Source organism: Brachypodium distachyon, chromosome 3 (genome assembly GCF_000005505.3).
Source record: "Brachypodium distachyon strain Bd21 chromosome 3, Brachypodium_distachyon_v3.0, whole genome shotgun sequence".
NCBI lineage: Eukaryota > Viridiplantae > Streptophyta > Magnoliopsida > Poales > Poaceae > Brachypodium > Brachypodium distachyon.
The window spans coordinates 14,088,391-14,101,954 of record NC_016133.3 but is presented as its reverse complement, the minus strand read 5'-3'; the positions used below and the strand labels follow the sequence as shown (position 1 = coordinate 14,101,954).

At 45.2% G+C, this 13,564-nt stretch overlaps 1 protein-coding gene and 1 long non-coding RNA gene across 3 annotated transcripts; both read left to right on the top strand.

The window, feature by feature from the left end:
* Nucleotides 1-3,494: 3,494 nt before the first annotated feature.
* Nucleotides 3,495-5,537, top strand: LOC100823390. Its single transcript, XR_138265.4, has 3 exons — nucleotides 3,495-3,955; nucleotides 4,242-4,310; nucleotides 5,142-5,537. It is a non-coding gene; the product is annotated as an uncharacterized LOC100823390 (long non-coding RNA).
* Nucleotides 5,538-8,842: 3,305 nt separating this feature from the next.
* On the top strand, nucleotides 8,843-11,796 carry LOC100839006 (zinc finger BED domain-containing protein RICESLEEPER 2-like). 2 transcript variants are annotated; one of them, XM_014900370.1, is made up of 2 exons: nucleotides 8,843-9,313; nucleotides 9,677-11,796. In XM_014900370.1, the coding sequence occupies exons 1-2, from the start codon at nucleotides 9,311-9,313 to the stop codon at nucleotides 11,222-11,224; spliced, it is 1,551 nt and encodes a 516-aa protein (XP_014755856.1). In that variant the 5' UTR covers nucleotides 8,843-9,310; the 3' UTR covers nucleotides 11,225-11,796. The 2 variants fall into 2 exon arrangements, with proteins under 2 accessions (XP_014755856.1, XP_010234344.1); XM_010236042.2 differs by having other exon boundaries at nucleotides 9,664-11,796.
* Nucleotides 11,797-13,564: the final 1,768 nt, after the last annotated feature.

Sequence of the window (13,564 nt, the reverse complement as noted above, 5' to 3'; positions counted from 1 at the left end):
CCCCCCTTCTTCTCCAACTGCCACCCGGAATCCACGCCACGCACGAGCCAAAACCGCGCACGCGTCCACGCCGCACATGACTCCATCTCCGCCTTCTTCGCGCACGCGGCTTCATCTTCGAAACCGAGCGCGTCAGTTTGAAGCTCACGACCTCCTCTCTCTTTTCCCCAAACCCCCTCGCCCAATTTCTCTTGCTCCACGCCGTAATTGCTCGCCGGAGAACGTTTCGGTCGCCGTCGTTCTTCGCGTTTTCGCCGCCGTTCCGGTGAGAATCTCGCCCGTCACCCGCCTTTTTCCTTCCCTCCTCTTCCGTGCACACTCTGTGACGCGGACGAAATTGCTTTTGGTTGCCCGCAGCTACCACGCCGCCGCCGCGCAGTCGCCCGTCTCCACGCACCCGAGCCGCCCGAGCTCCCCCGACCGAAGCCATGACCGCCGCCGGACGCGCCCCGCCGAGCCGCCCCGTCTTCCCCGTTTCCCCGAGCCGGCCGCCGCCCGAAAACCCCACGTCGTCGTCGCCCAACCGCCGCCGCCGCTTCCTTCCCCAGCTCCGGCAGCCCGCGCCGCCCGGTAAGCCCTCTTCTATTTCCCACCGTTGGATCTCAATCCAAAGGCCTCAGTAAAACCCTATTTCCGAACCGGTACCGACAAATCCCGTCCTGCCACGTGTCAAGCAATTTTAATAATTTTCTTTCGGCCGAATTAAACTGTAATTTTGCAGAAAAGCCCCCGATTATTCAAACCATCATATCTTTCAAACCGTTTGTCCAAAAATTATGATCCGCACTTTTCTGGAATCCTCACAACCTGTAGAATCTTTTGGCATAGTTTAATTTTAATTTGGAACAACTTTGTAAGAAGCAAATTACATAATGCTTGAATATGGTTTAAATATCAAATGAATTATTTCAAAATAGTTTTGAGCATGTTAGCTTGCTGCAAGATTGTTTAAGCATGTTCTCTGTCCATTACTACCAGAAGACAAATTATTTTGTAAATGTTTCTGCCACACAAATTTAATCTTGCTCCATGCTTTACAAAAACTATATAAGCTTTTAATTAAAGCCTACACTTGTTTCATGCATAGTAATTACCTCCTTATTATTGTATTAATCTGTCCAAATCTTTTGAGAAGCTTTTCAAAACAGAAACTAAACAAGTTACATTTAGAAGCAACCTAAGTGTGCATCATCATGGCATATGCATCAGAGCATGTTATTGTATTGAATGTTGTGTTTATTGTGTGTGTGTCTTCTTTTATTTTTAGATTGTGTGGTTTGTGAACCTTGTTGTAGCGAAGAGTGCGAGAACTACCACAACCTTGGACAAGGCAAGTTCACTTTGATCATCTCCCAAATATTTTACTATGCACTAGTTGTTTTATTAGATGCATTAGGAATATTACTCGTACCTCTATGCTAGCTATAAATCCCAGGTAGTATAGTTTACCCTTGTCATTACCTTGCTACCAAATTGCCATCGATTGTAGTTGAATGCTAGGCTATGGTAGTATCGTGGGGGAAATTACTACATTATGATAATGTTATGCCTTTGGAGATATGAAATGTTTTATTAGAGTAAGGCAAAACAATTGATTCAATGAACCATCCTGGGTGGGCTGCTTTGAGGATTTTGAGGATTAGCGGCGTCAGGTCCATTTCTATGGGTCCCTCTGAGTCGACTTCCCGTGGATTCGGGAAGGGATCGTCCATGGACGTCTCTCCCGTGGATTCGGGGAGCGCCTACGTTGCAAATGTGGAATGCCACCTAGGGTAACCGAGACTGGACTAGTTTCCTATTTAGCATCTTCCAGTACAACCACAATGCTATATGGGCTCTGGCGAGACAAGAGTAAGTTGTATAAACCTAGACCCGAGAAATTGTACTGAGGTAGAATGTGTAGGGGGGGGGGGCGTGATTCTCTCGTGGTTTAGGAAATCACCTCTGAAAATCTCGTAATCGACGCCTGCTACTCTACCCTGAGGACAGCAAGGGACTAACTCGTCGGTTTCTTGTGGGAATGTGTACAAACTCTCGAAAGCGTTAAAACTAAGTACTTAGCCGTGTCCTCGGCAATGGACTTTTTGAGCAACTAGATGTGGAGCTGTAAGGAAAGTCTCACTCATTCTAATTTCTTAATAAAATGAAAGGTTTGAACTTGGGTTTAGGAGCATTGATGTGTCTACTCAATGTCCTTAGTTTAATGGGAGTATGGGTGTGTCTACCCCATGGCCAATAGTGATAAAAATCTATTTGATTAAAAGATAGGATTAAAGAACTAAGTTTTTATGCAAATAGCCTTGAACCCCACTTTGCCAAATTATGCATATACTTGGTAGGTTCTGATATAACTCCTAGTGATCTTGCCAATACATTCAATGTATTGACCCTAGTGGCTGCATCGTTTAATGATGTAGGAAGCTCCGACGAAGAGTAAGAGTACGTTCTGCTTGTTGGGTTACGGGCCTATATTCCAACACGTTCTCACCGTGGTGTTGATATAGTTTATCTTTCGCTTTCAGTTGCAAAACAGTTGTTTTATTTCCAGCTAACCCATTGGGTTATGCGAGTTGTAAGTACTTTTAAATTCTGGATGATGCATTGTAATATTGAGACATTTGTTTTATGATATTACATCTTGAAACTGTGTGTGCTAGTTAGTCGATCCAGGGACTAGCACTAAAGCACAGAGATCGAACCCGTGTACGGGGCGGTCGCTTCAAGTAGAGTACAATATTTTCTATTCGCAAAAAAAAAGAGTACACTATTTTCTGTTGTCAGAAAATAAAAAGATAGTACGCACAATATTTTCCAAGAAACCTCTTTGGCGAAGCTCTGCCCCGACGAACGATATTGAGATGCGCGTTGTGTGGGCCCCGCCACTCCCTGACAAGTCTCCGAGCCAAACCATCTTCATGTGTTTCTTCTTCCTCTCCATATCCTCACCGACCGTTTCCCTTCCCCGTTTCTTCTTCCGTCCTTTCGCTCGTCACCGTCGGAAGGCCAGATCTAGGTCACAGCTGCCTCCTCCTACGACCGGATCTATGCTAGAGTATAGGGTTGGTGGGGTGGCGGCTGTTGTCTAGGGAGACTTTAGTAGGATGAGGTGGGTGAGGAGCGACGAGATCTAGTAACGCGGAGATGGATTTTGGGGAGGACGCATCCTAGGATGAGATCTTGGGGACGACGCGTCCAAGATTGAGATCGGGGGTGGAGTGACTGCTGTTGTTTAGGGATACATATTAATAGGACAGGGGTGGGTGAGGAGCGATGATATTTCTTTAGGACAGTAAAATTGGGCACCCTAGAAGGCCTCTCACGGCATCAACAATTTTGGCCGTTAGATTGTAGTTCCAGATCTTTCCTGACCGTCCGATGCATCAAAACGGAGAGGGTGTCCGCTGGACACTGCTCCCGAAGAAAAATTGACGGTTCCTCATTGTTTCGGGTTTGTGGGTCCGAGGGAGACCCGTAAGCCCACGGCCCAATTCCCCCTCCACCTCCCTCCTCCAGTCCTCCCCTCCCGATTCGTTCGCCTCCCTTTCCGCCGTCTCTCTCTCGTAGCACCTCACGAAGAAAAACCCTAACAATCCGCCACCACCGTTCTCTTCTGGCTTGCAGCAACTCCCGGAAGGAGAAGGAGGACAGCGATGGTGGCTGGGTCATGACGGAAGCTCCGACCTCCCACCCCTCCTTGAGCCTCCGTCTCGCCGCCCTCCGCTTCACCGTCGTGTTATGAAGACGAGTGCACCCACCTTTTCCCCCTCTCATTCCCCGTGTGGAGTGCCTCCATACCCCCATCGAGTACCTATCTTCCCCTCTCCCGTGGCATGCACCCTGTGGCATCTTTAACCACAATCCGCTTCTTGGTTACAAAAATTAATCCTGACTTGCTCTTTCGGGTCAGTTTGGAGCTGCAGTTAAAGTTTGGGTAACAATTCAGATCAATGTCGAGGTAATTTGCATCAAAAGATCTTTTGTTTCATGCTTTCGTTGTACTCCCTCCGTCCAACAAAAGATGTCTAAAGTTTGTTAAAATTTGGATGTATCTAGACATAATTTAGTATATAGATGCAATCAAATTTAGTCAAAGTTGAGACATCCTTTGTTGTACAGAGTGATCTTTGCTATTGTTGCGCCCATGCTATTTTCTTTGCATTTTTTGGTGTACCAGGTTCCATTCCTATACTATTGCCGTTGTGTTGTATCCTGCAACTAAACGGCATGTCCTGAATATGCAGGCAAAGAACAAAGTCATGGGATCAAAGCTTCAGAAACAACTACTGCTAACACACGTAGTTCTTGCCATGGTACGACTGAGTGGGCAAATACGTAACTTCAGTGTTACATTCCCCCCTAATTGCAACAGGGTTGAAGTGTTAGTTCAATGAGTCCGTAGAAAACTATGTTTAAGAAGCAAGAGTTGTTATTATGCATTTTAGTTTGGAGTTGGATGTCATCCTTCATCAATATTAATAAAACATCAACCTTTATGAGTTTTCAGTATGTACAAAATGAACGCTGAACAGTGCAAATTTTATACTCCTTGCTAAAAAAACACTAAACAAGAATTAACATGATAAGTGCATAGTTTACTAATTCTTATTAGTGTTTCTCTTATCGTAGATCAGTAGGTGTAGTTGGCACGATACACCTTGTCCTCGCTTAAGAAATAAGAAAGTGTTGATGTTGACTTGTTGTTGTGTTCATTTCATGGCACCATGTCCACAACAACCAATTGTAGTTTATTTTGTCATATATGCGGAGTGCTAAAACCTTTGTAGATTATTTGCCTACAACTTAATGAAGCTTGTGCATGATTTAAGGGAGCACTAACATTTTTTTCTTCAAATGTAGCTACTTTCTTTTTAGCTGGAAATCATCGAGCCATTAAGCTCAATAATAAAACTTTCGCGTGCCAGAACTATCTTCATATACAGATTTATGTTGGTAAGAATTCACAAGTTTGTGTTTTCAAATCCAACTCCAATATAGAAAGACAGGAACAAATTCCGATGATAAGGAGATGCTTATTTCTTCATGTTCCCGCTAATCAGAGTCACCTTGCTAAATTTCAGTTCTGATATGAATTGGAGCTAGATGTATGCAATCTGATATGGCAATGCATTTTTGATTTTTAGGATTTATGCCAATGCATCTGATATGCCGGTTTATGGAAGCAGAAACATATGAATGTGAAGGTTACCTGGGTGAAGGGGATGGAGCCTGCTCGGAGCGACTACTTGGTTGAGAATGGCAAACAGAAAAAAATGCATACTCTGTTATTTGAATTGGCATACCAGGATATTAATTAGTACTTGATGTTGCATTTGCAATATCTCATCCCGAAAAAGTTGCATGTTATGATTTGGCCTCCATTCATTTGTTCCTTGTTTCGCTGGTCATCGTACAGTCGTATGTGACTACTTCACCTAATGAGATGATCTTATCACAAGTGCAGGAGCTAACTGTTCCTGCTACAAATGCATTCTTATGACTTTGATTACCTTTAGTTATTTGGCGCTCTCATTAATATATCTGAACTTTGCTCATGGTTCAATCTGACTGCTCACTAGATTATGACGCAGAACCTTCTCAACATTTTGAACCTTGGTCATCCCGTTTTGCGTCGGAAAGCTTAATTTGAATCTTAGATTATCTTTTCTCCTTTTTAAGAATGTGTATTCAACTTTGCATTCTTCTGTTGAAACTTTCAATCAATTTGCACAATCTATATTGATTAGTTCGTCTATATATTGACGCATTGTAATATGAATTGTTCAAATTTATCGTGTTCATATTTTTAAAATTATCTTTGTTGTTATTTTGCTAAAACAAATCATGTTCGACATCTTCATATATATATATATATAAGTGTGTTAGTTCTGATTATTCTAGCGTCCCAATTGACGGGTGCGGCAACGCGCACCATCATGATCTAGTATATACATACAGGTCCAATTCGAGTACCTGTTAATTAGAGGTAGAATTCCTCTAATTAAAGAGGAAAAAAGAAAAACACACACACATATAAAAAAAAACTCACTCTGAAAAAAAGAGAGGAAATAATGTCGTCTTAGTAAGGCGTTGTTCCTCCTTGAAAAATCATATACTCCCTCCGATCCATGTTAATTGTCTCAAATTTTCCCAAATATGAATGTATCTATACCAAAAAGCGTCTAAAGACATGTAATATTTCAACAATTAATATGGATCAGGGGAAGTAGCAATTTAGAAAAATCATATATACTCCTAACATTATTATCACTTGACTCGTTGCTATTTTCAGTGTTTTCAGTTTTCAAATGACCATAACCATCTCTCAATATCGGTAGCCGTTGCACGTATGGTGGATGGAAAAAGGGGATAACATATGCACGTGGACAAACCAGTCAAACTAGGAGCCAAACTAGTCACCGACTGAGGTGGGTATTATAACATGTTTTCATAGTTTATGGGGGAAATTTAAAACAAAGTGTAGTTGAGAGTTGTAATTTAAACTTTGATACAAGTTTAGGAGAGGCAATGTGGACTTATCTTGCAGTACCCGCTAAAAGCAAGCTAAAATACCCCACTACATCTCAACCCAGCCCATTTTCTATCCAGAAAATTTTTGGACTTAAATTTGAAAGTGCCCAGATATCTTTTTTTGAAAAATCATAGATGGCATCCTTACTATTGGAGAAATTTTCATCGCATTTGGACAAATGGTTCGAGAATAAATGGCTTGTTAAGTTTGAATCTCAAATTTGGACTGGAATTTGTAAGTGCTTAGAATATTTGAAAAATTACAAAAAAAAAATGTATCCTTACTATTCTGGTAAATTTTTTAGCTCATTTGGACAAATGGTTTGAAATAATAATCTTGAAATTTGGAAGTGCCCGGAAATATTTGAAAGAATTACAAAAAAATCGTATAGTTACTATATTGGAAAATTTTGGACTGAAATTTAGAAGTACCATGAAAAATGAACTTACAGAAAATTATAAACGGTTACTTACATTCTAAGAAATTTTGGACCAAAAATGGATCGGTTGCGATAAGGTGAGGCCGAGCTGACATGGAGAGGTGACGTGGCGTCACATTAGGAAAAAACCTGAGTCAAGTTTAAACTGCCGTACGGTATTCTAACTTGTTTTCATAGTTTAATGGGGTAATTTAAATGAAAAGTCATCAAAGAAAGAAAAAAATAAAAATAAAATAAAAACCGGACAACCCAAAAATGGGATGTCTGTATCCTCCACCAACTTCTGTGTTGGAGGTGCTCCGCCAAATAGCTCCCCACATTTTGAAACTATAATCTATAAAAAAAATTCGTTTGAGCCAGAATCGGCATTGTTTTAATTTTATGGACAATCCGGATCGTTCTGTAACGGAAAGTGAGTCCAACGGTAACGGGCCGGCCTTTTGCTACTTATGTGGCCCACGGACGCACGGACGACGGACGACGCGCTTGAACCAAAACAGTAGCAGCCGAAGACGGCATGGATCTACTTCCCGACGATGTGCTCGCCCACGTCCTCCACAGCGTCCCGGTGCGCAGCCTCGCCGCGTGCCGGAGCGTCTGCAAGTGCTGGCGCGCCGTCGTGGACTCCCGCGGGCTTCTCCTCGCGTCCGCGCACCTCCTGCCGCGGCGCCCCCCGCGCGGCGTCTTCTTCAACCACGCCGACAAGTACGACCACAGCTTCTTCCCGCTGCGGCGGCGGCGGCCGAGCGCCGGTCGACGCCGCGCTCCGGTTCCTGCCCGAACGTTGGAGGTGCCAGACCTCGCGCGTCCTGGACCACCGCAACGGGCCGCCATCTACGTCTGCAACCCCGCGACGCGCCGCTGGGCCACGCTGCCGCCGCCGCCTTCTTCCGCGCAACAACGCTTCCACCCTCCGGCGCGCCGTCTGTGCCTCTTGTTCGACCCCACCGTCTCGCTCCACTACGACGTGCTCTGCTTCCCTGAGGCGCCTGCGAGGCCCAAGCCGTCTTGCGCTCCTCTCGCGGACCTGCCGCCGTCGGTGAGGGAAAGCTACGAGCGCGAGCTTACCACGGTGGGTTCGACGGAATGGCCGCCGGAGTCGTACGGAGTGGAAGCCTTCTCGTCGAGGACCGGCGCGTGGGAAGAACGGCGCTTCACCCGATCCCAAGGCGGCGCGCGCGGCAGCACGGTGGTTGCCGTGTCAGACGTGTGGAAGGACCAGCGGCCGGTGCCGTCGTGTAGCGCCGTGTGCTGGCGGGGGGCAATCTACGTCCATCACCGTGGTGGCTTCGTCATGAGGCTGTTGCCGGAGGAGGGGCAATATCTGGCGATCAAAGCCCCAAGGCTGGACACCATCGTGAGGCCTGATCCACTTAGTGGCTACGACTATCTTATCGTAGCGTACGGGTATCTGGGGAAATCGGAGCACGGCGTCTACTACACCCTTCTCCAGGAGTACCAGCTTCGGGTGTGGATATTACGCGAGCCAGCAGCAGGCCTTGCTTCGGCAATGGATTACCAAGGAAACGATGCCAGTTCCTGGCTCTTGGACCCCGTTTCAGAGGATACAAGACCGCCAAACTCCGAATGGGACTCTGACTCGGCCTGGACGTTCGGGCCGAGCTTCTGGGCTCGGGCTCGGCTCGGTAAGGCTCGGACGGGTTCGGGCTCGGCCTGCTAGTTTACCAAGCCCGGGCCGAACTGCAGAAATGGGCTCGTTTCGTTGTCGGGCCGAGCCCAGGCTCGGCTCGGGCTGCTCGAAAAAGCCCGAAAAATTAACAGGCCAGAAACGTTGTCGGCCGGCCCAGTGAGTCCATTCCTTGCCCTAGTCGAAGAAGACCCCGAGTCGTGCCCTCTCTCCGTCTCTCGTTCCCATTTGAGCCCTCTCTCTCGTTCCCCTCTGCCCTAGCCTCCGCCACCCACCGCCTTTGCCCTAACCGCCGCCGCCCGCCGCCTTCTCTGCCCTGGACGCCGCCGCCTCCGCCCAAGGTTGCACGCGACCCCGCTCCCGCTCTCTTGATGGAGATGGACGATGATGAATCGGGTGACGGCCGTGAGAGGTCTTTGTCCTCGATTTTGAAGGACAAGGGCAAGATGAAGGGCACGAAGGCACCGACGGGGAAGACAAAGACGACGGTCGCCAGCGGCGTCGCGGCGGCGATGGCGCGGTCGAAATCCAACCCGCCATTGTCCTCACCGACAAGCCGGGGCAGCGTCGTCGAGCCCCTCCTCCTCGGCCTCTCCTTGCACCTGCACGCAACCGCAAGGTCGTCGCAGCTGGTGTAGAAACATCAACGGGCTGCATCTCCAAGATCAAAACCAAAGCTTCATCCAATTTGTCAATGGTTAGTGGGCTAAACTTTTTTTTCTGTTCAATTGCTCATGGTTTGTATGAAAACTTGGATTGCATGAATGAAATTTAGCGAGGTTTAGTGAGATTTACTGATGTGTGTATGAAATTTAGTGAGATTTAATGTTGCTAGTGTATATAAAGTTAGTGAGATTTGCTGTTTTTAGTGTATCTAAAGTTAGTGAGATTTACTGCTGTTAGTGTACATAAAGTTAGTGAGATTTACTGCTGTTAGTGTATATAATTGTCAATTTACTGCCCTTTGTGTATAGTCAATCTTTGCTGTTGTTTCCTGTTGTTTGCTCTTATTTGCTTTTTGCTACGGCCGTATGAGAAATTGTCAAGAAAAAAATAACAGGAAGAGGATGTGGAAGAGGGCCAGCAATGTGAGGAAGAGATCCAGCAACCTGATACTGATATGGAACAAGATAAGTCAGAGGACAACTCATTTGATTTTGATGATGACATTGACATGTCTGAGGATGGTATAGGGGGTTCTGAAGCAGCCGATGAAGTAGAACAAGAAGTTGTGGATCTTAGCTCAGAAGATGGAAAGAAAAAGAAGAGAAAGGGGAGATGTGGAGGGGTGAAAACTACCAAATCCAAGGAGTTGTCTAAATGTTGGCTGTACTTTAAGAAGATAATGGTGCCATCAGTTGATGATCCAAACGTGGAGGAGATGAAAGCAAGGTGTAGGTATTGCGCTAATTTGCTAACGTACCATCAAGGTTCAAGCACTTCTCACCTTTTGAGGCATAAGAGATCTTGTACCGCAATCAAGGCCAACCTTCAGAGATTAAGTATACAATCACGCCTTGAATTCCAACCAATTAGTGGTAGTTCTGGTCTTCCTTTGCAGGTCCCAACTAATGGGTTTGATCAGGCTACTGTCAAGGAGCTGATTGCTAAGATGATTGCTGCTCATGACTACTCTTTCAGAATGGTTGAGCATGAGTGGTTCAATGTTTTGATGAAGTACATGAACCCACTCTATAAGCAAATTGGCAGGAAGGCAATAAGAGCTGAATGCTTGAGGGTGTACAAGGATGAAAAGGAGATACTTAAGGCTGAGTTGAAGCATGTCGCTTACATAATCCTTACCACAGATTTGTGGACAAGCAATCAGACCATATCATATATATGTGTGGTGGCACACTATATAGATAAAGATTGGAAAATGCAGACCCGTGTGCTGTCCTTGACGGAATTAGACCCACCTCACACTGGACACGTCATTGCTGATGCAGTGTTTGAGTGTGTGGCTAAATGGAAGCTAGAGAAGAAGATAATTTCCATCACACTTGACAATGCATCAAACAATGATGGGGCGGTTAGAGATCTGATGGCAATGTTTGATGTTAGAAGAGGGACATCTTTTGATGCCAAGTATTTCCATGTGAGGTGTTGCGCTCACATCATCAACCTTGTGGTGCAGGATGGGGCAACATGTATGGCAAACTTGGTTAGCAATTTGAGAGAGACTGTAAAGTATTTCAAGAAGTCTCCTGCTCGGCTACACAAGTTCACTGAGATTTGCAAGGTCTTAGGACTTGAGATAGGAAAACATTTGTGTTTGGATGTTTGCACGCGGTGGAGTTCAACCTACAAGATGATCAATGTTGCTTATCCATATAGGCAAGCAATGAAATCATATGCAATTTCAGATGCCAACTACAAGTGGGAGCCTTCCAAGCAAGAATGTGATTTGTTTAAGCTTATTGAGCCTTTGTTGTATGCATTTGCTTGTGTTACTACTGCATTTTCAGCAACATCATACCCCACCTCAAACATATTCTATCCCCACATTGTGAGTATCAAGAAAGAATTGAGAAAAGCCATGGTTCATCAAAATCAGCTTTACAATAATATGGGGCAGAAAATGATGGAGAAGTTCAACAAATATTAAGAAGACACAAGTAATGTGATGGTCATTGCCACCTTCCTAGATCCAATGAAATATGTGCAATGGTGCTTTCAGCAGATTTATGATGAGGACAAGGCTAAAACTGAGTTAATGGACTTCAAGATTGAGTTGGAGACCTTATATGAAAAGTTTGATGCCCTAACCAAGCAAACTTCACAGCGGGCTGGTGTCTCAACATCTAATGCTTCTTCCATGGCAAGTAGTTCGATGCCACTAGCAGATTCAATCTGAGTTTGCGGCTTTCTTGAGTGCCACTTCCGCACAACCATCCAAAAGTTCACTTAGAAACTATATGGATGATGCAAATGAACCAATGGATCCTAAGTTTGATGTCCTTGGGTGGTGGAAGTTGAATGGACATAGACATCATGTGTTAGCGATCATGGCTAGAAGGTTTTTAACGGTCCCAGCCAGTTCTGTCTCCTCTGAATCAACTTTCAGCACTGGTGGAAGGGTTCTAGATGACTTTAGGAGCTCGCTGAAACCTTACATGGTTGAGGCCTTGGTGTGTGCCGCAAGCTATATCAAGGGCACCCATAGGGACTTTAATTTGGTGGTACAAACTCTTTCTCTTTTATTTCTGCTGCTGATTCCATTTCCATTTATAAGCTCCATGGCTAACTTGTATAAATGTAGGAACGAGAGGAAGATGAGGTGGAGGATGTGGAGAAGATAACACTGCCTACTAGTGTGGCAGACTGCAACTATTAGTACTAGTAAGTATACATTTTCATGTCTTATAATGATAATTACAAGTATGCATCTCGATTTTAATCTTTCATGTCTAATAAATCTCATAACTTGATTACAGGAGTGGCCGTGTGGTGGCTGTGAAGTGTGGCAGATTTCATGGCTACAAGGTGTGGTGGTCTGCTGGATGTGAAGTGTGGCAGCTGGGTGTCGACGCGTCGTCATTCGTCAACGATTTTATGAACAACTCTTATTTTGTGGATGTGAACTGTGTACTTGTGTTGCTGTGTACGACTTTGTGCTGTTTGTATGCCGTTGACTGTCGTTGTCTACTCGTTGAACCTATTTGAACTGTGAACCTGTCGTGTATCATGTATGGCTTGCCGTCGACCGTCGTTGAACCTATTTGAACTGTGAAATTGTGTTGTTGTGAGCCTGTGATTTGATGTCCCTCTTTGTTGTGAGCCTGTTGTATCCTGTATGGCTGTATTCATGTATGCTGTCAATTTCATGTATGCTGTCATTTTGTGGTTGATCTGCATGTTCTGCATTGATCTGCGTCATGTATTTACAAGTTTTTGATGTTCTACAATGATCTGCATCATGTATTTACACGTTTTTGAGGTTCTACGGTGATTTGTGCTTACAAAATGGTCCAATTCCTTCTTCAGGATCCAAAACTGCATGTTCTGGACACAATTTGTACTGGGCTCGTCGAGCTCCCAGGCTCGGCCCGAGCTTCAACCAGGCCCGAGCCGAGCATCAGATTCAGGCCTGAAACGGTTTCGGGCCGAGCCAGGCTCGACTCGCAATCTTCGGGTTTTCGGCGAGCTCGGCCCGAGCCAGGCTCGTCTCGGCTCGCGTCCAGGCCAAACTCCGACGACCATGTCGTCGTTGATGCCGGCAACAACAGTGGTTTCGCCAACTGTTACTCTGGCGTCGACCTTTTGGGATATCATCCTCACAAGGAAATCCTTTTATTGGGCAGCCGTTTCCAGGGATTCGCTTACTACTTGGCTAGTTCCATGATGCAGTATTTGGGCTCAATCCACCCAACTGGCTTGCATCATTTACCTGACAGGGCACCCACGCATGACTCGTCCTTCGTCTACACTCCTTGCGTGGATGATATACTTCATGCCTAATTGGTGATCCATGCATGTAGTCACACAGTAGCTCTACATATACTACTAGGATAAGTAGTCTTCGCCACTGATCGAAGAATTAATTGGGCCTTTTTACACTGCATTTTACTTGTCTGCTAATTGTAATTTTCTTCTATGATGGTTTCTTCCTCTCTATTGCTATATGTGCTACCTCTTTCTTCATGAGAGTCTTCTAATTCGTTCCTTGGTTTCTTGATCTATTTTGATACCGACCATGTTGTTCTTGCTATTTATTAGCTAGAAATAAAGGTCACATCCTCAGTAAGGAGAGGTACAATGCTAGTAGGGGGGAATTAAACCAGGATCTAATAGGTTTTGATGCTTCACCATGTGGGCAAGCTCATGAGCAACTGCGTTCGTTTCGCGATAGCAATGGGATATGTCGAATTGGATCAGGTCTTCAAGCATGCTGAAGCAATCTTCATAGATGGCAGCAGCTGCACCTAGAGGACGAGTGGCAGCAGTC